Raw genomic sequence first — 26,920 nt, 5'->3', positions numbered from 1 at the left:
CATGCCTGCAGTGGGTGGAGTTAGGGCCTCCAAGATGCAACTAATGCCCAGCCTCTGGGACTATAACTTGAGTCTGGATTATCTGGTAGACTCTACTTCTACCAGCATTTTCCTTGAGTGACAGAGGGGAGGGCACAGGAGGAGGCAGCCATGTAAAGATGGTCCAAGGAGGATAGTGATGCTTCCATGAATTGCGAGGAATGGCAGCCATTGCTGGATGCCACCAGAATGTGGATGGAGGAGGCAGGAAGGGACCGTGTTCTAGAGGCGTGTTCCAGAGAACATGGCCTGCAGGCTTGAGTTTTGAGAAGTGTTGTTTCCCACCGCCAAGCAGGAATGCGCTAATTTGTTAGAACATTCCTTAGAGTACAACACAATGACTTAGCTGGTTCAACAGAGTGTTCTGATGCTGTCTACTCTAAAGCATTGGCAAAGGGACACACACACACACACACACACACACATACACACACACACACACACACACACACACACATGCACACACACACACACACACACACATGCACACACACACACACACACACACACACACACACACAGACACACACACACACACACACACACACACACACGACATCTTTGCTAACTCATATGTTTTGCTCATCCTTTCCCCAGAGACTCAGTAAACATTTTTTGCAGGAAGAAATAGGCTGAGTAGGATAATTAATTTATTAATATTCATCCAAAAACTCGGCATGGGGAAACAGGCAGGTTAAGCTAACATAGTGACAGCCGACAGGCAGAGTGGCAGCCTTTATACATACAGGCTGGGGAAAGTCAGGCTCCTTTGATTTCTGGGCTGGAAATAGAACCCACTTTCGGAGGCTGAAACAACAAAACTTGCTAAGAGTCAAGAGACCAAACTCTCTGTATACTCCCAAGGAACGGACCCAAGAGCTGGATACAAGAGTCCAGAGGATGCTGGAAGGAAAGAGAGATGGGTGTTTTGAAGCACAGGAAGCCCTTTGGAAGCCACATGCAATGAGGTCACTGAGCACCATGTACTGTGGGAAAAGCTTGCTTCAGGGTGAACATGAGGAAAACGATCTCGTCATAGTTACCTGATTCATACAGGCACCCAAACTGTGGGGAGCCGTCAGGGCCACGCCCCATATTCTGCAAGTCTGAGTAGGCACAGGTGCCCGTGGCTAGCAGGGTGGGCTCTGACCAGGCTGTGGGATCTAGTGGCCTCTGGTTGAGGTACACGCCCAGGTTGGTTCTATTCCTGGAGTCCGTAGGGTGGGTATAAAGCAGCCACATGTCTAAGGCATCTGGCTTAGAGGTGGGGCTGTGGAAGGCGACCACACTTCCATGACACCCGTGGGGGGGCTCTACAAGCTTACTTACTACCTGGTTGTCCTGGAAATCCAGGCCATCGTTAGGACTTTGTGCCTGGACTCTAGCTCCTATGAAGCTCCTAGCATTGAGATACACCACCCTATGAGCACCAGTGCCAACCTCAGCCACCTGACACTCCAGTGAGTTCTCAGACACAAAGTTCCCTAGTTCCCACGTGCGCCCATGGTCAAGGCTGATGAAGCAGAAGGCAAAGGGGGTAGGTTTATGGACAGGGTGCAGGTTCCGGTAGGCATAAGCAGGTACCAGCAGGCTCCCAGCTCTGTTCTGCAGCTGCAGACAGTGCCCTGGACCCACAGCAAATGTGGCCCATTCCTGGTGGGTGCTGCCAATGGTGGTCTCTGTGAGGTCCTGGACGGGGCTCCAGTTCATCCCATAATCGGTGCTGGTGACATGGCATAGCCGTGTGACATTAACCCTAGTTTGGAGCTGATGCTGTTCTGATACACGCCCAGGGACAGCAATGAAGAAAAGGAAGAGGGTCTTTGTTTGCTTGTCATACAAGGGACATGGATTCATGGAGCGGTGGCCCTCCAGCTGGGCTTGGGTCACCACTTCCTCAGGTTGCCACTGAATGTAAGGAGAGAGGAGAAGGAGAAACATAAACTTGAGATTGCCAGTGACAATGACAGGAAGCTAAACTGGGGGTCCATGGGGCAGGTGCATCTTAAGGATGGTGTCAAAGGCTACGAAGGGTCTACTATACCCATTAATTACCCACCCCTAGGAGCAGCAGGAGTCAGGTTCCTCTCCCTTTCTCCATCCCCCTCCCTCGCCCCAATCTCCCTCCCCGCTTCTCTCCCTGAAGGCTTTGTTACTTTGATTCCCACTAATAGATATTTGCGTAGCGTCCACAATGCACCCGACAGACCCCAGAAGACCCAAAAATAACATAGGAGCCAGCAGATGGCCCAGCAAGTAAGGGTACATGCCACCAGGCCTGAGGAGTTCAATCTCTAGGGCCAACAGGACCAATGAGAGAACTGATTCACTTGAATGCATGCACGTACAGATAAACACGCAAATAAATGTGATTTATTTAAAAAAATGTATAAGTAACTATGGTAGGGACCATTCCTAACCATCCGTTCTTCTGGGCTGGTCTAGCATTTTTAAAAGAAAATGAAGTATCATTTACTTAGGACACTGCACTGATGGACCCCGACACTGAAGCTTTCACACTGAGCTTCCCTGCTGCCACTGCTATGTCATGTATGCCACAGCCACACTGGACACCCCTGTATCCTCATTAGCTGCCCCAGTGCAGGACTCTAAGCACAGACACCACACCAAAAGATGGATGCCACCCACTGTGTTGCCTAATCTTCCGATGCTGAAGAAGCGTCCTTAAGCTCCTCTTCATATTTCGAGAATGAGAGGCCTAAAGGTTAGCCAAGTCGCCTAAGACCAGCCCTTGAATAAGGAGTGGACCCAGGTCTTCCTTGAATTCAGGTCCATCTGCTTCAAGGGTCATGAAAGTGTTTGATAATTATGCACCAGGCAAAATAAATGTTGATGCCATACTTTGAATGACTATCATGTAGTTGTGATAAGAGTAATGTTATGAGGATGTAGAGCATCGCCCGATCCTAAGACCCCAGCTTATTTACCCTCAAAGGTAACTAATGCCCTGTTAAATGACAGTGAACTGCTCTTCCCTTGGGCTTTCAAGGATGCCAGGAAACTCAGTCAGTCACGTGATGAAGCACATGATCAGCCATCAAGACTTGCTGCTGGTGAACCCAAGTGATCCGGGTTGGGTACAGGAGCCTGTTTGTCACCCTGTCCCTGGGTGGGTTTCTAGATCTCTCCTAAGTTCCCTAGATCCTACCTACATCTTATTTACCAAGGGATAGCCTTGCCCCTGAGTTCTGTGAGATTTACACCTGGTTCTACCACACCCAGGACCACATGGGTGTGTGTCCAGCCAACCCAGGTAAGCCACATGCCTTACCTTGACATGGTTGGTGGTTCCATTGTAGCTTCCTCTTCGCAGGACAATCAACTCAGCATGCTCATCTGTCCTGCTGGCTCGCTTTTCTGCAAAGGCCAGCAGGGTCTTCTGCTTCTTCAGGTAGAGCAGAGCAGGGATTCTGTAAGCATAGACTCCTGTGTGGAACAGCGTCTCTTTCTGGAGGACGGGGCAGGTCTCCATGGGCCTGAGATCTGGGCAGAAAGAGAAGACACATCATCTGCTGTCATACCTGTGACAAGGGCCAGAGTCATCCAATACAGGTGGCACTCATCTGACTGGCAAACTGAGTCCTGTCTGGGTAGCCTGGCCTTTGAAAAGGTTCTGTGTCCTTTCCCATATCCCAAGACACCTTCGCCAGTGCTGCTGTAGCATCCTGGCAGTCTTCTACCCAAGAATCGAAAGAGTGGGTTTTGTATTAGATTCCTGCCATAACCCGTTCCCCTCACAACAGATGTGTGACAACCTTCAGCTGCTAACCCTGAGGAGAGTAGAGGAGCTTGCTAAGTGGCTCTCCGCAGCTGTCCGACTGTCAGGGAATGACACGTGGGAGCCTTTTTATAACTCCAGAGCCCTAGAAAGCTGTTCCAAAGAGAAAGAAAATACCTCCATTCCCCTCAGCTGCCTGAGGCTGGTAAACCAGCTGCCCTCACTGTGTGGGTGCCACCCTGAGGCAGGTAGGGGGTGGCTGTGCATCTGGAGGGATAGGCTCTGCCTACTAATGGGGCTGGCGGGGGAGGGGAGGCTCAAGATGTGAGAAAATGAACAACGATGTAAGTATTTGCAGAAAAGAACAGGGAAGGTAGGGGATAACTTGCCGACTGCGGTTGACAAAGAGTTGACAGAGCTAACTTCTTAAGCCAGAATAACCACCCTTGGCTGAGAGAACCACTTGCCAAGGTTATCCTCAACAAAGGCTTTATTTGATGACCTATCTACCCAGAACATAAGAACAGATGGACCCCCACGTTCTGCCTTGAAGTGAGACCCTCAGGATATGTCGAGGTAACTCTAAGACTGATTCTCAGAAACCCCACCACCCCACTACCCCCCTCTCTGTCGAACTGGCCGCCTTCCGTCCTGCTAAGAGTAATGACTTCAGAAGCCTCCATTAAACCCTGCCAAGGGAGCCATAACTTCCTATGAACCCCATGTCTTAACCCCAGGGGAGGAGAAATGAAAAGTGCAGAGTCAGCAAGCAGGAGACAGGGGCTTTCCTACACTCTTCTACCGTGTAATGTATGATCATTTAAAACTTGTTTTTACCGGTTTTGAGAGGTGTAGTCAACCATCCTATTGTTCAAGTCTGATGAATGTTATTGGGACAATGCAGCAGACTAAAATTTAGAGGGGCAGATGACAGCTAAGAAAAGAATGTTCAGTGGGTGGGGATAAGTCTTTGCTTTAAAATGGAGACTTGAAGTGTTGGTGGCTCATGGCCGCGGTTCGGCAGGTGAGAAGCCGAGGCAGGAAGAGTGTTTGGAATTTCTGTGTCTTAGAAACTTGATCAAGGGCCAAACAGCTGATCTTTAATGAAAATTCTTCAGTAGCATCTAATAAGATTCAAATGATTTTTGATTTTAGGATGTTCCTGAGGCCAAGACTTTCTCCATTCCAGTGAGTTGGCCTTCAGTATACAACGTGGGAAGTTAGCGTAGGCATCCCCAAAGCAGCTTGAGACAGAGAAAGGGGGCCAGAGTTGTCATCAGGAGGAACCAGAAAAGGACTATGAGCTAGTCCTTGGGGTTCAAAGAGGAAAAAGGTGACTTAGAGCAACAGCAAGGGTTGAGTAGAAACCCCAAGACCAATGGGCAGTGATGTCACAAGCGCGGCGGCTCATGGTGTAGAGACAGGAGAAGATGGGGTCTGGGAGAGGGATGACGCCTCTGGCTAGAACTAGTGACTACTGAGCCATTCTACAGTGATGGACAACTCTCCATTTTCAAAAGGGATGCCTCGTATCTCACAATATTCAATTCAGCTTCTCAAAGAGCCATTCTGTGATTTCAAAGGCTCATCCTGAGACTATGCAGACATCACTGCATAAATCCCCACAATGAATTCTGTAAATGTGAATGGTCACTCTTCTCTACTCCAACCATGGCTCCAGGAGACCACCAGTCTAGTCTCTATCTCTGGCATTGCCTCTTCTATACATTTTATACAAGTACAGTCACCCAGTACATGGCTGGCTTCCTTCTCTTAGCATGTCATTTCTGAGGTGCATTCATGCAGCAGAACTTCATTATTTATACAGTTACTTAGTTATTACTTCGAGGGCAGCTCTCTTATATGTAGCCCAGGCTAGGCTGGAACTCAATATGTAGCCAAGGATGACTTTAAACTCATACCTCCATTGCCCAAGTAGTAGGACTACGGGCCTGTCCAACCACATCTGGTTCATGTAATGTGTGACACTGGACAGTTCTGGAGATCTAACACATGGCTTCAGCATTCTTGGAGATCACCTTACCACATTTACTTCTGAATCTTTTCCACATTGGGTGTGGAGGGAGTCCCTATCCCCCACACCTTCACTGTCGCCAGCACTTGTCTTTTCAAGTCTAGCTATCCTAGTGGCTGTGCAGGAATACCTCAGTGTAGTTTGGGTTGTGGTTGATGGTAGCTAACGACGTTGAGCCTCTTTGCGTGGCCTTATTGACCACAAGTTAGATTTTAGCCTAGAGGCAAATTTTAGGCAGGCCATTGATCTAATCTAATTAATTCTAAGGAAGTTTCTTTCTCAGTTCCAAAGAGAGAGAATAGATGAGCTTGCTGCAATTTTCCATGTGAGATTGGACAAAAGCATCTGGATGAAACAGACAATAATGACCAACGTGGTAGTAGTGGCGTCTCCTAGAGACTGAGACAGCAGACCATGAGCAGATCAGGACAACGTGCTGCTCAGTTTATGACAAGTTGACACGAATGAATATCACTTGGGAAGAGGGGACCTCAACAGAGGAATTGCCTTCATTTTATTGGCCTGAGGGTGTGTCTGGGGAGGAGAGCAAGTGATTGATCAGTGTTTGATGTGGGAGGACCTGGGCCTCTCTCTACATGGCTTGGACAGGAGTCCTGAAATTAGGCTGAGTAAGACAGGAAAGCCATGTCCCCCAGGGCCTCTGCTTTGGTTGTGATGGATTATGATGGGGACTTGTAAGCTAAATAAAGCCTTTCCTCTCTTGGCTCCCTTTGGTCATGGTGTTTATCACAACAGAAAGAAACTAGGACTGAGGCCTGGTCAGTGCTTATGTGGGAAGCTGGGTCCTGGTTTCCACAGTGTCCATGGCTAGTTTCTAGGTTCCTCACTTAGTGTCTGGCCACCTTAAAGATGGCAACAAATGCAGTCATTCCTGTCACAGGGCCATGCGGTATTCTGGGAACCTGAGGTGGATCAGAAACAAATAGGCCAAGAAGCCTGTTCTGATGGAGTGGGTATTTGGTCAGGGATGAAAAGGTCAGTCTTACTGCCAATATCGATATGGTGCTCGCCAGGGCCAGGGACTGGCTGAGCCTTTGACAGCAATTACTTCATCTGAGCCACAGATGCCCTACCCTCTGCAAGCCCACGACACTCAGAGTGAGGCCTTTGGTGCAGAGAAGCTGGTGCAGAGGCAACAGCTTCTCTGGTATCTAGTAGATACCAGCTAGTCCCACTGACCTCTCTAAACAGCCAAGCCCTGTATATTAGAGACGGGACTGAGCCCAGAAATGGGAAAAATCAGGAAAAAGGACCCACAGCCTCAGCCCAAACTCGCACACACACCAATAACTTCCCAACCCCTGCTTTTCTCATCATCATTGTCACCATCATCGTCATTGCCATCGACATCGACATTGACATCGTCACCGTAATCATCATCATCATCATCAACCCAGCTGGTCTTCACAAAATGTTTTGTGTTTATTCTCTAAGTACCCAATATTTTCTAGGAATCTGTGTCAATTGTATTTACGAATCTTATAACTTACAAGTATTTGCTCATTATTTAATCCTCCTGATACCCTCACGTGGTAGACCTCAGAACTGCAGTCCCCAGTGAAGTGGCCCAGCTGAGCACAAGGGTGCTTCCGAACACCATGCTCTCTGCACTTGAGGAAGTCTCAAGGGCCCTCTGGGACACCTGGGCACAGCTACGCCTCCAAACAGAAGCAGCCGATGAAATGGATACAGAACTGAGTCGAGAGTCAAGAACTCTGACGCTGCAGGGATGACTCAGTCAATAAGATGCTCGAAGTAGAGTCATGAGGACCTAAGTTCAAACCTAGGAACTGGTGTGAAAAGCCAAGACTGATGGGCTCCTTTGTCATCATCCCTGGGAAGGCAGGAGCAGGCAGATCCCTGCCACTCCCTAGTCAGCTAAGCTTAGCCCACAGAAGCGTCACCGGTAAAGTGACAGACCATGTGGAATGACACCCAGGGTTGACCTCTGATCTCCATCCTCACCCACCCACACAGAGCCCCTCCACCCTACCAGCATACATCAAACTCAGATTCTGGACTTAGTCTGCTCCTTAAAGACTGATCATTGTTGGACAGATGTCTTTTTCTCTCCTCATAGTAAGCAGTAGGCTAAGTGAGGCCCCTTCTGTCAGCAGTGCATGAGCCTGAATGGGATCCAGAGAGGCTAAATGGTAGACAGGGGCCTCCGTGTAAGCCAAGCCTTACTACAGTACACCAGCAATGAGACAGGTGGCACCAACATGTTCAATGCAAGAAATCGTCAATGATCCGAAAGGACCGTGGAACGACAATTTCATTTGGGTCTCCCTGAGGCTACCTAAGGCTGACTGAAACTGTTATGACCTTGAAGCCACCAAGCTCAGAACATCTTCCATGAGGAAACTCACTTCTCCCACACACCCAGGAAAGCAGGCATCGGTGTTCTATAACAGCTGTGAGCAAGCTGAAAAGTAGGTCAGGAAGGTGGTAGGTGGCTCTCCATGAGGACACAGCCTCAGGTGGTGGAGGCGTGTGGCTCTGAGCCTGGACCTGACGGATTGCACACCCCACACACCCCGCAGACACTCGCCCCAAGGTCCTGCCGCCTTCTCTTCCATTCCCGCCGGGGCACAGTCTGGCACATACCTTGCAAAGCTAGAGCTTAGGATCATTGCTGGTTCACTTCCTCTCTTCGAGGTGATCCTTCATAACATATAGCCTGGCACCTTCTGTCCACCAGAAAACACTAACGACCACTCCCTGCCCCTGCCTTCCAGGACCTCAAACCTTCAAGGACCCCAAGGTACAGCCAAACTGCAGTAGTTATGGGGAAGGGTAAAGAGGTCTGTGTTGATTTCCAGTGCCTTTGTTCTGAGTTCATTTCTTTAGTCGGTCTGAGTTAGTTAGTTAGTTAGTTAGTTAGTTAGTTAGTTAGTTAGTTAAACTGCTCCCACTGGAAGCTTTACCACATACCTTGACATCACTGCACATGACACCCTGGCAGCAAGAATTCCTGTTTATGTCAACAGAGGGACATGTGAATCAATTCAAGATGAACCATACCTTCAGGAGTATGTGCCAAGCAGGATCCAGAGAGCTCTGGTCATGGAAGGACAGAGTCAGTGGGAATCTGGTTTCTAGAAGGTCTCTGTGGCTACTGTAGTCCCCAGGTCTTGACTCCAATCTCAGCTTCCCAGTAAGTTCACGCCTATATAAACTAAAAGGAGTCCTCCTATTTGCTGCCCACTCATCTGACAAGGCACCCCTCAGGGATCATGTCACAGTGTAGGCCCAGCCCTGGCCTAATTAGGATACCACCTCTCATTAGTCTGGAAGAACTCCTGAATCAGTGATGACCTCGGGCAGCGTGAGTCAAGTTGTCTCTTATAAGTGGAAGCGTTGAGCAATATGTGCTCAGTGGGAATAGACTTCCTGGGCTTTGGAAAATTGTAATTTTCATGGGAGGAGCAGGTCAGAGTCATGTAGAGCCCGGTTGTCATTCTGGCTCAGCTGTTGATGGCCAAATGACGCCTTAGACCCTCAGGCTCTCTGAAAATGATGACAGAAAACCTCACGTAGATCCTAAGCTGCATGGAGGGGCTCAGAGTCAGAACGGAGTTCCCTTTGTGAAACCCTGACAGTAACAGGGCATTAGCCTGAAGGCATAGCAGACTCCTGTGCATTTTCTCAATGTGCTTCTTCATTGCTGTGATAATAAACACCATGACCAAAAGCAGCTTGGAGAGGAAAGGGTTTATTTCATCTTACAACTCTCAGGCCACACTCCATCTCTAAAAGAAGTCAGGAACAGAAGTTCAAGGCAGGAACCTGGAGGCAGGAACTGAAGCAGAGGCCATGGAGGAATGCTGCTGACTGTTTTACTCCTTGTGGCTTGCTCACTTTGCTTTCTCGTGAGATCACTTGCTCAGGGATGGACCCGCCAACAGTGGGCAGGACCCCTCTATGTTAATTATTAATCAGGAAAATGTCCCCAGGGCTTACCCACAGGCTGATCCACTGAGTACATTTTCTCAATTGAGGTTCATCTTCTTGGATGACTCTAGCTTGTGTCAAGTTGACAAAAAAAAAAAAAAAAAAAGAAAATAAAAACCAACTAGGAGATATGCAGTGTCTGAGGGTGAAGAAATAAAGTTTTGTTTTTCCTTTTTTTTCTTTTTTCTTTTTTTCGGAGCTGGGGACCGAACCCAGGGCCTTGCGCTTGCTAGACAAGCGCTCTACCACTGAGCTAAATCCCTAACCCCGAAATAAAGTTTTATAGATGTGAAAAGCAAATCTGTAAAAACAAGGTTTGGAGAAATACATCTGGTGGTCAGGATGCCTATGACAAACCTGTGACCTTTCTGAGAGATTCATCTGACGTCAGGATGCCCAGTGATATGATAAGGTTTTGGTGATCAAGATATTGAGGCAATTCTGACTAAGCTAATTAAGACAAAACAATAACAACTGTTCTCCCTACCCCTCCCTGTGGTAAATTCTGAGAACAACCGCAAGATGTCATCCTGACCCTGCCCGACCACCCAGTTCTCCCTCCCCGTCTAAGGGAAGTGCAAACTTAGCACTTTCCCAGAGATTTTCCAAGGTCAGGTGTAGGGCTAGTTGGAGAAAGTGACCAACTGAGCCAAGAACAGCCGCTTGAGCAGGCCAGCCAATACCTGACCAGATCCTTTGTCCTGTGCACCACCAATGAGAATAGGCCAGCTAACCCTGTTGCTGAAGTCTGCCCTCTGTAACGAATAAAAGTTGTGTGCTTTTTGGGTTCGGGGTTGCCTCTCCCTGGCATGGATGAGCAACCCCATTTATGTGGATTAAAAACCTTAGACCCGCTTGCTATTGCAGCAGTCATTTTGTCAATCTGTGCTCTGTGGATGGCACTCCTGATGTAGGGCCACTTTGGGGTCTTACAACAATAGCAGTTAGAAAAGACTCTTTAAAAGCCAGCTCAAAATCACACAGAAAATATTGCAAGAACTGCTACCCTGTCCAACTGCAGATGGAGGCCACCTTTGCTAATAATCCTTGTAGCTAAGAATCACTTTGAAATAACTTCCAGAAACTTCATTTTGCCTTTAAAAGTTTCCCCGTTTCCCTTCAAACACACCCACACATGTTCTCATGGCCATGTCAATTCCAAAATATATCTCACCCCATCTCTTGTTCAACAGCTACCTACAGAGAACAAAGATCTTGAATGCCCTGCTTGCTTTGTTCTGAGGAACTTCCTGACGCAGCACTGGTGTCTCCATTCACTGACGGACAGATAGATGGCTGTTATCCATGAGAAGGTAGACCAGATATCCCATCTGATCTTTAACCTAGCATTTGATAGGTTAGAGACCCAGTAGATGTCATCTCCTGGTGATGGACTCTTATCTTCTGGGCCCACCATGTCCAAGGCTCCATGGTATTCCCCAGAGGGACCCACAGCCAAAAGCATGCACCATCTTGTTCTAGTCCTCTGCAGGGCATTGATGGGCTGAATACAGGACACACCAAAAGGCAGCTAAAGTCAAGTCGGTTTCAAATAAAATTTCCTGTCTTCATACTGACAAGAGGGAGAAAGGATTTCCACTTTTTTTTTTCGGAGCTGGGGACCGAACCCAGGGCCTTGCACTTGCTAGGCAAGCGCTCTACCACTGAGCTAAATCCCCAACCCCAGATTTCCACTTTTATTTCCTTTTTTATACAAATTCCTTTCATGATAACATCCCATTGGCTGCTCAGGCTTAAAATGTCCTCTAATCCAGAGCTAAGCACACACCCACAGCTCTTTACTTCCTTGGAGGCTTGCCTCACCTGTCTGCCTCCCAGGTCCGAGTAGCCCCCTGTATGTCTTTTTCTGGATCTTCTTGCTCTTGGGCTCTCTCTAACCTGTTCTGAAAGATAGTCCAGTTGATGTGGACTTGGGATTTCTCTTTGGGAACTCCACTGTCCTGGTTAGTGGTTTTCTATTGCTGTGAAGAGACACCATGGGTCAAGACAAATTTTTTTTTAAAGCAAAGCATTCATTTAATTGGGGCTGGCTTACAGTTTCAGAGGTTTAACCCATTATCATCATGGCGGAAAGCACAGTGTTATTCAGGCAGAGATGGTGCTAGAGACATAGCTGAGAATCCTACACCCAGCTCTACAAGCAGCAGAAAAAGACAGTCACTGGGCCTGGCTTGAGCTTTTGAACCTCAACCCCTAGTGACACACTTTCTCCAGGAAGGCCACACCTCCTAATCCCTCTCAAGTAATGACACTCCCTGGTGATCAAGTGTTCAAATAGATGAGTGTGTGGGGACTATTTTCATTCACCACCACATCTACCACAGGCTAGCCCATATGAACGGCCCCAGTAAACCTCCTAGACCTACAGGCACAGGCCAGATAATGTTCTTCAAGTCAATGCTTTGATAGCTTGTTTTCCCGACAGCTGACTGATGGATCCCTGAAGAGTTGTTTTAAAGTGCAGAAGACTAAGCAAATGGCTGAACATGGTAGCCCACAATTGTAATCCTAGCATGTGGGAGAGTCAGGCCAGAGCATCCTCACAAGAGGCCAACCTGGGCTACATAATGGGATTTGGGTCAGTTTGGATCACAGAGAGAGACTCTTCCACAGAAAATTAGGAAGACAAGGTTGGAGTTCTGTTTAAACGCCATATAATGCAAGAGAAAGGAGCATACAAGATGGCAAAAAGAGTCCCGCTTTGCTAAGTGTACAAAATGCGCAAAACCGTGTTAAAAAAAAACAACAAACTAAATATATGTTGCTACATTCTCAAAACTTAGCATGGCGCCGCAAATGAAACACACACGGTGCATAGCTTTTGAACAGAGCATTTTTAAATCTTACTTTAACATTTGCTTCTTTGTTTTTCAAGGCAGATTTTCACATGTAACTCAGCCTGGCCCGGAGCTTGCAGTACATCTCAGACTGTCCTGGAACTCATAATTCTCCTGCTGCAGCTTCCTAAGTACTGAGATTATGGGAACGCATGGCCACACTCAGGTTTATAGTAAGTAAATAAATGCCACCGGTGATCAGTTTTAACTAATGACATTACAGATGAGACTTATTAACTTTTTTGTTTTGTTTTGTTTTGTTTTGTTTTGTTTTGAAAAGTTTTTTTTTTTTTTTCAGACAGGGTTTCTCTGTGTAGCCCTGGCTGTCCTGGAACTCACTCTGTAGACCAGGCTGGCCTCGAACTCATAGAGATCTGCCTGCTTCTGCCTCCTGGGTGCTGGAATTAAAGGATTGAGCCACCACCACCTGGCTAATTACCTTCTTGTGCTCCTCCATGCACAACCCAATTTCATTGTTAGTTTATGTAACAGAAGAATAAAGACATGCGGGGAGACATCAGGATTTGTGAAAGAAGCCAGTTGGCATAAAAAGACTGGAGAGCTTCCCCTACCTAAGCCACAGGTAACAAACACGGCACTGAGAATGCAGACCAGAATGGCTGGCGCTGTGTAAACGCCTACAAAGGATCAGGAGACTCTTGACCTTTGTCTTAGTTAGGGTTTTATTGCTGTGAACAGACACCATGACCAACGTAAGTTTTATAAGGGACAGCATTTAATTGTGGCTGGCTTCCAGGTTCAGAGGTTCAGTCCATTATCATCAAGGCGGGAGCATGGCAGCATCCAGGCAGGCCTGGTGCAGGAGGAGCTGAGTTCTACATCTTCATTTGAAGGAAGCCAGGAACAGACTGAGCATCCTAGGAGGAGCTAGGAGGAGGGTCTCCAAGCCCACCCCACAGTGACACACTTCCTCCAGCAAGGCCACACCTTCTAATAGTGCCACTCCCTGGGCCAAGCATATGCAAACCACCACAACCCTGCTCCCTGGCCTACTCTCATCATCAGAATTTTCTCTTTCTTAATAAACTATTTTAGCTACCTACTGTGCGTCCTTGGTGCTGTTCCTTGTCCTGGGACAGGAGAACCTGGAAACTTCAGTGTGTATCCCCTCCCAACACCCTTTCTGAGCCTTTGACAGTTGGCACAGCCAGGAAGTAGGATCTGGGCTATTTCTAATTTCTTTCTTCTGTGCACCCCCTTTCACTTTCTGGGGGCAATCTCCATGAGAGACAACTAGTGTGGGGACACCTCTCCTTTTCCCTTCTGTCTCTCCTGCCCTCTGCTTCTGCTGCCAGGAGCCAGTACTCCCAAAACTTTTCTCTGTCCCTAGGGGACCTTACCCAAGCTTCCTCAGAGGCAAACAAGCTTATGTAAGAGTTGGCGGCAGCCAAGCCTTCAGAACTGAAAGGCACCAGCCTGGGGGGCTGAGGGTGGTCCACCCTTAGGCTTGCATGGACAGGACCTAGAGCAACCCAGAGCTGAGTCTGGAAGATGAAGGGACACTGCTATGCTGAATGCCACAGCATAAACAGGGGCCCATGTCCACACAAACACCTAAATGGCCACAGCTAGAGGCCAGCAAAGAAAGCTCTGCCCACGTGGCTGCTTGGGGTCCCTGTGCAGCACGTCCTGGACTTTCCTGCTCTGCCAGCATTCTCTCCTACCGTCCCAGCTTCCTTTTTCCCATAACTTCTTCCTTCCTTTCACTTTCCCAGCTACCCCTACCCCCACCCCTACCCCCACCCCAGACAGGATGACTGGAATGATGGACTCAGACAGATGCATGGTTTGCTAAGCCTGGGCATTGGCACCACAAATGCTGACTTTGTTGTCCACAGAGCCCTAATGGCCATCATCTCTGCAGGCTGCTGGGGGGAGGGGGGGTGAGCCATTCCTGATTGACAGCCGTTCCTTATTTTCTACAGCTGTGATGTATTCACCTCGGCCTCCCCTCAAGTCCCCTCTGTTCATCTACGGCAGATAGTCCTATCCCTGGGAGTGTGGAGACAAGTCCCCAGGCAAGGCAGTTCCCTTCCAGCTAGTAATCCAAGCGAGGGAGGGAAGACCCATTTGTTCTTGCTTTTAACCTGAACAGGGATTTGAAGCAAAAGAAGCCAAAGCCGGCTATTCGCATGAGCCAGCTCCTTCTCTGCCCGATAGCTTGGCCTATTTTTAGAGCTCTTAAGGAGGCAGACCTTACTCCACAGATGTAAGAGGACATAATCTCTGACGTGTTCGTAGCAGGGACTTGGTAGGCAATTGATTTAAACCCCAGATAAGGTAACTGCAGAAGAACTGGACTTTCAAAGCAGTCTTTCCAGTTCTCCTGGGACTGTGCTCACCCCAGGGACTTACAGGTGTGCTGGGAGGCAGAGCTCCAAGCCATTAGATCTTGAGAACCCAAGGCAGAGGAGAGGGATGTTCCTCTCCACTCCCAAGGTCCTGGTGCTTCTCTCTGCCACCTCCTCCCACCCCATCATGTCCCTTGAACTACTACATGCTACAGCGCAGTCTCAAGAACTGGAATAAGGTTGACCCTAACAATCTTAAAGGGATGGTAAAAGCGGGGACCCACAACTGGTTAAAGAGCTTAGTGGCAGCTGAGTGCTTAGCCCTAAATGGGACATCTGTATCACATGGGGAAGGAGATACAGGAGAACTCTAGGAGCCAAAGGATGAGAGATGGAGGGAGGGAAGGGGGAGGGAGGGAGGGGAGGGGAGAGAGGGAGGGGGGCTTTAGGGTAGGGGAGGGACTAGTTAAGGAGAAAGGAGAGGACATTCGTTGGAGGGGATGGTAAGCTGGGTGTGTGTGTGTGTGTGTGTGTGTGTGTGTGTGTGTGTGTAAGCACAGAGCATTATATACAAATATGATAATTGGAATGTTTTAAAATTAAATTAGGACCCAGAGAGATGGCTCAGTGCTTGGGATTCGATTCCCAGCACCCCTGTCGAGCTGCTTACAACCACCTATAACTAACTCTAGCTCCAGAGAGCCAGTGCCTCCTCTGGGCTCCGAGGACACTGCATTCCCCTGCACAAACCTTGCATTCTAACCTGGCCAACATCCGTGTCTACTACGGTACGATGTTGGGGATGGCTTCTAAGGCTTTGTCTTATTTCAGCTCCCAGAAAGCCGCACTTCCAGACCTGAGGGTCCCTGCCTCCAGCTGGCGTCGATTGATAATAAAGAACTGACATACAGCCAGTGGCTGGGCAGAAAGACAGACTGGACTTTTAGATTGAAAGGGTGACACACACACACACACACACACACACACACACACACAAACATACACACACACACACAAACATACACACACACACAGAGAGAGAGAGAGAGAGAGAGAGAGAGAGAGAGAGAGAGAGAGAGAGAGAGATGGGGGGAGGGAGGGGGGGGAGAGAGAGGGGAGAGAGCCATGATGGGAAAGCAGAAAGATAAAACTTAAAGGCCTGCTGACATATAAAGATCCAGGATACTGGCCAATCAGGGCACTTCCCTAATTGAGTCTGGGGTAGTAGAGATGAAATACAGATTTTAAAAAGCCATTAACAAAGGAATACAGGAGGGGAGTGTTTGCTAGCCTCGGGGAAATTTAGAAGTGCCCAGCCAAGGTATATCAAAATTAGTGTGTGTGTGTGTGTGTGTGTGTGTGTGTGTGTGTGTGTGTCTTTCATTCTCCACCAGAGAGCTCCTGGGCAGGTACAGCTCCTGCACACAACCCGCTGGGAGCCAAAGCAGTTTGACTAATTCACCACTACAGTGCATGACAATTCCAAACCAAACTCCTTATAAGGAAGGAATCCAGCCAACTTCTGCTACAGGAAATCTGAAGCTTCCTCATCTCCAGCCAATAGATAAGGCATGAAGAGGTTTATGGTACCTCATGGACATAAAATATGGCTTAAGGGTACTCATTGACTTTTCCCTAGCTGAATCACCGAGGGAAAAAAAAATAACAAACGTATGCATATGGGCTTGATTCCATGTGCAAATTTAACATATTAGGTCCAAAGGAGAAGTAGGTTAAGTGTTCAAGTACGTTCAGAGGGTGATTCCCTGTTGAGATGCCCACATCCACATTCTATGGTATGCCTTACTTTCTCCCTCAACGTCTTTTTTATTTAACTCCAGGGCTTCACCTCTATGTTAAAATCTCTTAATATAAACTCCAAATTCGCTTCAACAAAATTTTGTTACACGCATCGCGTGTAGCCAGCACCACACTCACTGGGCAGGAAGAAGCATGAGTCTCAGGGCCGCCTAATTATGTGGGAGGAGCTGAGGGAGCAGAGAGAGGCAGGGACAATACAGGCGGATTGCCATGGTTCACTGAGAAGAAATGAGGGGGTAAGAGGGGTCAGGGGGACCTCTTGAGGCAGCCCGGAGAAGAAAAGGAGAATGTCCCAAGGCAGAGACAGAGTGCCTGCGGAGAGCTCTCTGGAAGGAGAGGAGATAGTGCAGTACAGCCTCCTGGTGACAGGACAGTGCATGGCTGGCGGAGGTCAGTGGCTGATGGGATCTCTCAGTTCTTTGAAGGCATTTGAAATTGTTCTTTTATCTCCGGTGTCCTGCGGCTGCATTCTGAGTTGAATGTGAGTTCAGGTGTGAGTTCCTCTGAACTGGTCTAGGACTCAGCACACATTCCAAACTCGAAACCCATTCTCTTTCTTCAAGTCTGAAAATCCCCACTCGTTATTTCTTTGAACACCGCGTCTCCTCCACTTCTAGTGCTCTCCCTCCCAACGGCCTGGTAAACGGCTCCTACATTTTCATGATTTTATTCGGTGGCGGGTGTCGTGAACGTTTTCTATGTTTTCTGCCTAATAAAGTAGTGTCTAGCTCAAATTTTGTTTTGAAGACAGGGTCTCGCTGTGTAGCCCCCAGGAGGCCTGGAGCTTGCTATGCAAACCAGGCTACCCTGGAACTCACAGAGATCTGCTTATCTTGGCCTCTTGAATGTTAGTATTGAAGATGTATACCCCCACACCCAGTTAGGATCTCCTTTAATGTTTTCAGTCCTAGAATTTCTCCTTTGTTTTCTGAATCTGCTTTTAAAAAAAAACTAAAATAAAAAAATGTTTAATTGTACAAGGAATTATATGCTCTCCCAATGCAAGCTCCTACACAGCTTAGAAGAAACACAGCCAAGGCCTTCTCCCCTCTTATCCTCTCTTGGCTGTTGGTTACTTCAGCTGAGACCTTATTCTTTAATCTTGCAAAATCTGTGTTCTCTAGGATGGAAGAAAATTTCAAACTAAACTCATGACGCTGAGACTTCAGCCAGCTCCTACCACAGGGGATCCAAAGCCTTGTCTCTGACCAACAGCTAGAATCTTATTATCCCTCCTACATGAGAACTCTGTCTCTTGTCAGCAAGGAAAAAGATGCAGAGGATTGACCCGCTGTCACCCTTCTGCTCCCCAGAGTGACTTCTGAAGTCACAGAGATTTTCCATCCTTGTTTTACAGGTTCCCCTTCTTTATGTCTTTAAATATTTTCACACTTAATTTTTTATTTTATTATCTTATGGGATGAGGTGTTCACTCACAGGTACACATGTAGGCCACGGGTTTGCCTGGTACTGGCAGATGGCAGAAGAGGATATCAGATCCTCTGGAAATGGAGTTACAGGTGGTTGTGAGCAGACAGACGAAGGCTGGGAATCAAATCCAGGTCCTCGGGAAGAACAGCCTGTGTTCTTAACCGCTGAGTCATTGTTTCAGCCCTGTGCTTAGTTTTTAAAATTGTATATGCATAAATGTGTATAATTCTAGCAGCAACTGTACCTCATAGATACTGTTTGTCATTTCTGTTTTACAAAAGAGAAAACAGGCGAGTGGACCAACGTCACACCGTCAGAAATCTGTAGACATTGGACTTACCAGTAAAACTAGGAGGCTGGACTATCATGGACTGAACTGAACCTAACAGTTCCTAAGCTGGTGCTCTCTGACCCAACCGGTAGTGCCTCAGTGTGTGACTGACTGTACTCTGTGAAGAGGAAAGATAAAATGAGGTATGAGCTGGGATCTGACTGGTGCCTGTTAAGGAGAGAATATTGTTACAGAGCAGGTTTGAGCATACATAAAAGAAAAATCACACGAAGACAGAGAATCCAGGCATCCACAAGCCGAGAACCAGACCGGCAGTCACTTCAATTCTAGAGTTCAAAAGAGACCGACTCAGAAGCAGCCAAACCTATTGGATCCTTACCTTGGACTTTGAGCCTCTATGACTGTAAGATAATAAAGCCCTCTTGTTTGAGGCCTCTGACTGTTGCTTTGTTAGTTAACCCCAGCAGAACACCTGCCTTCTTCACAGACAACCGGTTCTAACCTTGTCCTCCGGTCAGCTCCGGTGTTTACAGACATCTAGCTTGCTCAGCTATTACCTGATGGAAAAATATTTAATGTCCACACTGTGGAACATGTTAGGGGTAAAAATTTCACACACACTGTGGAACATGTTAGGGGTAAACATTTCACACATTTGCTTTTAGAATCTGTGTTTTCTGTTTTTCTGTCCTTTCTGTTTCCCTGTTTGTCACCCTTCATGGGAAGCTACCTCAAGGGTTTTACAGTTTTCGTGTGTCACCGCATTTTTCAGGGGTGATGAATTGTTCTTACTGGTGTTCCTGGTTACAGAGGCCTTCCCCATAGTTGCCTCTTCCTTTTTTTACAGCTTCCGAGACTCTCAAATACCTTTCTCAGTTTCCATGTTGGGATTTCTGATTATCATGGGTAGCTAAGAGTTAGACCCCGTATGTGGCTCCAGTGTACGCTTCTATTTCCCGTAGGTAATGCTAATTCCTCGCCACAGCCTGGGACACTTTTTAACTTCTGTCCTGTAAGTCCTTTGCAAGCTTCCCGTTGCATCCCACAAGGATGAGATGCTTGTGTTCTCACAGGCATTTACTTAAAGCAAATAAAAGGAAGGAGGTGGCTCTGACTGTGCAAATGTGAGGACCTGAGTTCAGACCCCCAGAGCCTATGTAAAGCTGGTCACAGCAGCATGCATCTGAAATCCCAGCACTCCTATGGTGGGGTAGGAAGCAGAGACAGAGAATCTCTGGAAGCTTGAAGGCCAGCTGACTTATGCACTGGTGAACACCAAGAGACCCAAACAACAGGGAAGGTGAGGCCTGACACTCAAGGCTATCCTCTGACCTCCACTCACATGGACGGCATGCGAAAGCCCATATTTACACATGAACGTGCTCTCACACATATACATACACATCATGCATATATGCGGATTTGAAAGAGAGGGAGGGCGACAGGTAGGGAGACAGACAGAGACAAAGAGACAGACAGAGACAGAGAGAGGTGGGCATCTAGAAAGATGGCTCAAGGGTTAAGAGTATTTACTGCTCTTGCAGAAGACCTGGTTCAGTTCCCAACACCTGCATCGGTGACTCACAACCACCTAAGGCCTCAGATCTAAGGGATCAAACACACTCGTCTGACCTTCAAAGACACCCACATGGACGTGACATACACAAAGAGACACATAAACAAACCTTTAAATTAAATATATAAAATAAACACAACAGAGATTACATAGAATAGTTCACCAACTATGGTTAGCTATTCATTTGTGGCACTTGGAGGCTGACCTTGCTTTTGAGCAGAAATATGTCTTTATTACAGAATGTCATAACCAGCATTTCTGTATTATCGGGAGAATGTATGTGACCTTAGGTAAACTATCAAACATCTCTCTGTATATCTGGCTTCCTTATCATAAGACAATGGAGATTCTTAGATAAGTTAATTCACGAACTTACACCTGTTTGCATACACACATGTGTGCATTATGTGCTAGGACCCACAGATGAGGGAGAACACAGTCTTTTCTTCTCTCTGAGTCTAGGTCTCCTCACTGAACATTGTACTCTCTACGTTCATTCACTTCCCTAAAAATTTCATTTCTCTTCATACCCAATAATATTCCATCTCGTGTAGGTACCCATGTTCTCATCTTCTCTCCCTCCGCTGGCGGACACTTCCTTGCATTAAATAGTAATAAACATGGATGTGCGAATGTCTGTGAAGTAGGCTCTGGATTTTGGGGGCATATGCCCAAGAGTGAGCTAGCCAGGTCAGAGTTATTGTTTTCTTGTTTGTTTGTTTTTGATGTGAGTGTGTATTGATGAATTAGTGAATAAAAATGCATTTGATAGTGAAAGTTAGCTTCTAAGTAAAGCCCTATGGCCATTCTAAATGAATAAAAGTTCACTGATACGTCTGTGTCTATACCTAATCTATGTGACTATATACATATACACACAGATCTCTCGCTCTCTCTCTATATATATATATACACACACACATATATATATATGGAGAGAGAGTGTGTGTGTGTGTGTTTGGACTGGGCAAAGTGTTTGAGTGACTGAATTCATCTGGCTGTGTAATATTTGATTTGTAAGTCAGTAAGAATATATATGCTTTATTTTTAAAAGAGCAGGGATGGGTGGATTACTTCCATCCGGCTTTCAGTGGCGAAAACCAGAACCAACATTTGTGGCAATCGATGTCATACTAGGCAGACATCTGAGATTCAATGATGCCCACTTCCTGCATCCGTGCCCTACTGTGATATATGGGCTGTACCTAATGGCTGCTCTCTAACAGGCAGAGCATGGCAAAGTGATGGGGTGTCACTTAATGTCATTCCCCCCTCCCAGCCCCCTAGCAAATCACAAAAGTCTATGGAGCTGGGAGCTGGCTCAGCTGAGGAAAGTGTTCGGCATGCAAATGTGAGGACAGGATTTAGGTCCTCAGAACACAAAGGCTAGGTGGGCATGGGTGTGCCCAGCACTCGGGGCAGAGAAGGATGATTCCTCAAGGTAAGCCAGCTAGATTAGCTGTAATCGACTAGTTCCAGGTCTAAGGACGGACCCTGCCTCGATAAATAAAGTGGAGACTCATCAAAGAAGACACCTGACGTCAACTTTGGACTATCAGAGTTGAGCATGCTCACATCACACATGCATGCACACGTGTCCTTGAAGAGGGACAGGCACAGAGAGGCAAAAAGAGAGAGAGAGTGTGTGAGCACAGAGAGGCAGGGGAAGGAGAGAGAGAGAGAGAGAGAGAGAGAGAGAGAGAGAGAGAGAGAGAGAGAGAGAGATATCTTCCAAATCTTCGGCAGTCTCAATGCAGCTAGGTGTCATGGCAGAGAGGCAAACAAACAAAACAGAGCAGGGCACCCAGCCATATCCAGCAGGAAACTAGGCCCTCAGTCCAGCAACCCCCCAAGGAGGAACACAGACCTGCCAACAACCCCATGAGGCCTGGAAGAGGAGCCCTACCCACATAGCCTTGTATAGAGGAGGCCTGGCCCTCAGCCACCTTGCCTCTAGCCAGTGAGAACCCCTGAAGAGAGAATACTGCCAAGCCCAGCCCAGAGTCCTGACCCACAGAAACCCAGATTACAAGTGTGCCCTGCTTCTTGGCAGTACAAGTTGGGTTAATTTATTACCAACGGTTGGTCACAAAGACAATAGCTCTTATGAGACTTACATAAATACGGTCAGTGTAGCTCTTAACATTGATGAATGAAAGCAATGGGTTAAGAGCCAAGGTTTTGGTACCCACTGGTCTGGGTTAAAACTCTGGAGCAGCTTACTACCTTACGTGGCTTGGGCAAGCTGATGGGCTAATGGATGTCTGTCTATACGCGTATGTGTCTTTAAAATGGACCTGATTCTCAACTTGTAGTGAGAGCTCAGGGCTGCACAGAGAGGTTATGCAACATGCTTAGTTCAGTGCCAGCCACACAGTAAACACCAGGCAGAAGGGAGCTGTCACTAGTCATAACTCATAGTAATAGTCACAACTGATTAAGACCTCTGGCACAGAGCAGCTGGTGTCCCCTATCTGAGATGTCAAGCTGAGCCCTGATGGCCATCCCAAAAAGTGATTAGAGGTGCTGGCTTAGTTGCCAAAGTGCTTGTCATATGTGCACTAGAACTTGAGAAGATTCACAACAGTCTCACACACACACACACACACACACACACACACACACACACACACACACACACACACACACAAAGAACGAAAGAAAGAAAAAAGAAAGAAAGAAAAGAAAAATGGGCTGTGGGCTGGCAGTGTGTTTCTTTAATCCCCTACAAGGAAAGGTTGAGACAGGAGGGTGCAGGTAAGATTCGGAGGATGGCCGATAAGGCAACCTGGCCAATTAGTGAGTTCTGGGTTTAATAAGGAAAAAAAATATGGCAGAGAGCAAGGAGAGAGAGACCTGGCATTCACCTCTGACTTGTGTGTGTGTGTGCACATACGTACACACACTCACACAAAAGTGACCAGAACCTTGGAGGACCATAAACACTTACCTACCCAATCTCAGACCCAGGGAGTCCATTTTTGGTCAACTTTCAATATTACCTTGTAGCCAGGAACTGTTCTGGTCATGTCAACCTGCACCTCAGTGGCACCTCCCCTCTTGCCTGGCTTCTAGGAAGGTGTGTGGCTGCCTCCCTGCCTGGGCTCAGAGCACTCAGCAAGGTAAACACCCAGGCAGGAAGTGCCTGACCCAGGCATGGGGCCAGCTATAGCCGAGGCAGGTCTGAAGGTCAGGAATGTTTCCCAGGGAAGCTTTTCCAAACTGTAGTTCTCAGGGCCAGGTCAGGAGCTTGTGCAGTTATGTGGGGACACACGGACCTTCACTGAGGTGCCTGGACAGGATGGCGCATGGGAAAGGAAGACACTGAAACACGCATGAGGGGGCCCAACACCCAGGAACCTCTGGCTGGAAGGTGAGCAAAATATATGTTTTTTTTTAATGAAATGAGATCAAGGAAGACGTAGAGTAGAGGTCACTACTGGGTAAGTACAGAGCGCTGTGAGCACTGATTGAGAAAGAACTAAGAGGCAGCAGCCAGACCGTCAATGGGAAGGAGAACCTGGCTACTCTTGCAAGATTCCAGCTGTACCTATGAGGTCCTGGCTATACCTGTGAGCTCCTGGCCCATCTTGGCTTTGTGACTTTCCCTGCCTGGTGTGTTTCAACATCTGTGAAGCATGAAGCAGGGTGGATTCCTTCCAGCTCTTCTATCCCCAGCCGTGGGGGACTAGGGAGGCACTGTAGTACATAGGACAGGTGTCAATAACTCACAGGGCGCTGTGCAATAGGAACATGCAGAAGCTCTTGCCAAAAACTGATGAAGAATCTCAGAGAGGCAGAAGCACCATGTTAAACTAACTGCAGAGCCCTCCAAGAACAGGGCACTCCCTGGTTGTAAATGTATATGTAGACTGTGAAGTGCTGTGATTTCTATGTGTCATTGGCTTAAATCTCAGGGTTACAAAGTGCTCTAGTGGGAGGAGACATCACAGCTATGGAGTAACAGCCTCTGTGCTGTTGCCCTGCTCAGGAACCGTTTCAGGACAAAAGACCCTACCCAGGATCCTCCAGATTTGTGTACTTGGCGGACATAAAACCAGAAGTATGATGTGACTTGGTTGGGGAAACTCAGTTTGGATATAGCAATAGAAGGTTCCTATTTCCTGTCTTCACCAATATTTGAAATATTCACAAAGCCATCAGCTGCAGGGAGATGGACTTGGGATTCTGTAGTTTTGGCTACTCGGCTGTCTCAGCTAGTGACCAACGTCTTGTTGCTTTGAGAGAAATGGTTGTCTTAATGCAGAGACACATTAAGGCTCTGGCTGGGTCCCCTGCCATGTTTCCTTCCCCTCTCCCTTTCTTCATCCTGGTCCACATTTGGTGTTACTTAGCCTCAAAAAGAAGCCAGAGTCTCCTTGGAGACTCCAGCATCTTGGGCCATAAAAATGGACAATAGGCCACCTTCCTTGACCACACTTTCAGGCCACTCTTTGACCAACCACAGATTTTCATGGATATGGTGGCCCGGATAGGAAAGGGGTCCTCATAGGAAAGGCAGTGGATCTCAAACTTTACTTTGTCCGTGGAGGTTCTGGCCTCAGCTCTCCAAGCTCACACAAGTGGGCAAACCACCCAGTCAAAACTTGTGACTGTCCAAGAATCCCAAAGTGGCCAGATATGGCTACTCAGCCTAATGGCTCCACCAGACACAGGAGCTACTCTGTCCCAAGAAGAGAGTGAGCCTGCCAGCTCTGTATCTGACATTCCCTCTCCTACCAGAAAGGAATTTACTCCAGCGGGGAGAGGTGGTGTGTGGGGTGTGTAGTCTAAACACTGAGGAGACCGAGGTAAAAGATTCAAGGCCAGCCCAGGTTATTAAATGAGACCTTGAGACCTTGGGGTGTGTGTGTGTGTGTGTGTGTGTGTGTGTGTGTGTGTGTGTGTTATCAGGAATTGCTGGATACCTGGACTTGTGAGGCTTGGAGGTGGTGGGCTAGGGACATAGGGGAAGTGACAGTGACCATCAGGCTGGTAGAGGAGATGAAACAGTTCTGTGCCCCAACCCAAAGGCCAACGGGAAGCCCCTCCCTGAGCAGAACAAAGGATGTGACTTCACTCCAGCCATAGCTACTGCGTCACAAGACTGGAAGAGGTTTGGGCCAAGCCAACTGAGGGTGTCTCTTTAGGGTCCCTAGCCATGGCTCCAGGAGAAAGGGTCTATGCAAGGCAGCCCAAGACCCAGGATGAATTTTCCCCTGTTCTTGGCTTTGGTCATTCTGGGAGAGGTCAGACCATGGGCAGGGGTTCAGCCTCCAGAGCAGAGAAAATGCTCAGGGAGACACCCAGCCTGTCCTGTTTCCTAAGGGTAGCAACAGTCCCTGTGGCCCTGCTGCCAGGGACACCACAATGAGTTTGAACGTTGACAAGAGGTCTTTTCAAGAATGTCCCATGGTGAGCTTCTGTTGGGGAAATGGCTGATGGGTTGGCTGAGTGCACTTGGAAATAAGGTAACTTCCCACGCTCACTCTAGCTAAATGCTTCAAGTTCCTAGGGATGAGGGGTTGGTGTCTTGATGAATGGAATAGGAAGTTCCTGGGGGAAGCAGAAGCCTATGTGAAGAATGCTTGGTGAGTAGGATTGCTGAGGTAAGGGGAAGGTGGAGAGGTGCTTCTATCCATGGGACTCATGGACTTAGGGAGGGGGCTCTGTACATGCACACAATGTCCTCCCAGAAGACACACCCCTCAGCTATAGACAAGCAGGTTGACTGTGCCTTTATCACTTTCCTCTCTTTGGTAGGAACCGCATGCATCAGTCATGGTGTCAACCATAGGCTATAGCTGAAATATTCACCATCTAGATTCTTAAAGAGCCCCAAAATGATTTGCTGGTTCATTATCTAAGTAGGGATCTGTTTGGATGTAGGAGTGTAACTTGGCATCGGGAGGGAGTCGGATTCCTTAGTCTATTTATCTGGACAACAGTAAAAGAGGAAGGTGTAGCTGGGGACCTGAGCTGAGGCTGGGAGCTTGGGAGATCTCCCAATGCTAAGGATCTTTCCTGTTTGAGTCAGGGAGGCATACCTGAGGGTCTCCATCATGACAGGTTGAAACTCTGAAGGGAGATGACTTTGGATATGTGAGACTGAGTTCCCCTAGGCTGTCAGCTGCTGGTGACTGCCTCTAGTTCAGATGGGACTGGGGGTAAGGGTCCTTACACTCAATGTGGTCCTTCCTTCCCCTCTCTGTTCCCTTACTCAGGGTTCTCAAGCCTCTCTTGTCCCTTTCCAGGCACTCTCCAAATGACTCGACTTGGAGACTCTCTGTCCTTTATAAGACTTGCCTTGGTCATGGTGTCTATTCACAGCCGTTAAACCCTAACTAAGACAGTCCCTCAACTATTTCCAGTTTTAAAAACCTTGGGTACAGTATCTTATATCATCCTGGATATTCTTTGGTTGGAAGTCAGGGGAAGTGTGAGCATGTATAAGGCCATGTTTCAAACGAAACTTTCCCAGACAGACACTAGGACATTGGACAGAAGAAGCCTTGTTTCTGCAGAGTTCCTTTTTAGGGAGTTACCTTTGATTCTTACTGGTGATTCTTGGAATTTTTTTATTTTAAAAGGGTATCTGGCCTTGGGACAGGTCTCCCAGTCGTCTGAAATGATCAGCATTGCTGCCTGCAGCTCCCCCATGGGTTTCTGGCCTCTTTTCAGTAGGTTGTGAGTTTGAAAGCAACATCTCTTGAAGGCAGTCACCCTGGGCTACTAGCCGAGCTCAAGAAATGAAGACTTTCTAGTGTAGGGTTCCAATGAAGCTGTGTTGAAGCTCACAGGAAAGGAAATCAGATCTGTCTGGCTGTCTTTGGGGGAAACAT

The 26,920-nt window shown here is 47.7% G+C and overlaps 2 protein-coding genes across 9 annotated transcripts in view; one reads left to right on the top strand and one right to left on the bottom strand.

Annotated features, from left to right (window-relative positions):
• Positions 1-667: 667 nt before the first annotated feature.
• Neu2 (neuraminidase 2) overlaps positions 668-26,920 on the bottom strand; it is an 85,523-nt gene continuing 59,270 nt past the window's right edge. Inside the window, exons 1-3 of one of the 8 annotated variants that reach the window (XM_032901564.1) lie at positions 18,551-18,856; positions 3,332-3,543; positions 668-1,947 (exon numbers count right to left, since the gene is read on the bottom strand). In XM_032901564.1, coding sequence (XP_032757455.1) covers positions 1,009-1,947; positions 3,332-3,543; positions 18,551-18,578 — 1,179 coding nt within the window. In that variant the 5' untranslated portion in view covers positions 18,579-18,856 and the 3' untranslated portion in view covers positions 668-1,008. Of the gene's footprint in view, positions 1,948-3,331; positions 3,544-16,927; positions 17,714-18,550; positions 18,857-18,881; positions 18,920-18,940; positions 19,060-23,028; positions 23,169-26,920 lie in introns of those variants that run through there. The other 7 variants (XR_004387742.1, XR_004387739.1, XR_004387743.1 and 4 more) reach the window with 7 other exon arrangements.
• Ngef (neuronal guanine nucleotide exchange factor) overlaps positions 23,198-26,920 on the top strand; it is a 96,712-nt gene continuing 92,989 nt past the window's right edge. The window contains exon 1 of the mRNA XM_032901562.1: positions 23,198-23,451. The gene's annotated coding sequence lies outside the window, so the exon portion shown is untranslated. The remainder of the gene's footprint in view (positions 23,452-26,920) is intronic.

The sequence above is a fragment of the Rattus rattus genome, chromosome 4 (genome assembly GCF_011064425.1).
Source record: "Rattus rattus isolate New Zealand chromosome 4, Rrattus_CSIRO_v1, whole genome shotgun sequence".
NCBI lineage: Eukaryota > Metazoa > Chordata > Mammalia > Rodentia > Muridae > Rattus > Rattus rattus.
Note: the sequence above shows the minus strand (reverse complement) of the source record. Positions and strands in the feature narration are given on the sequence as shown.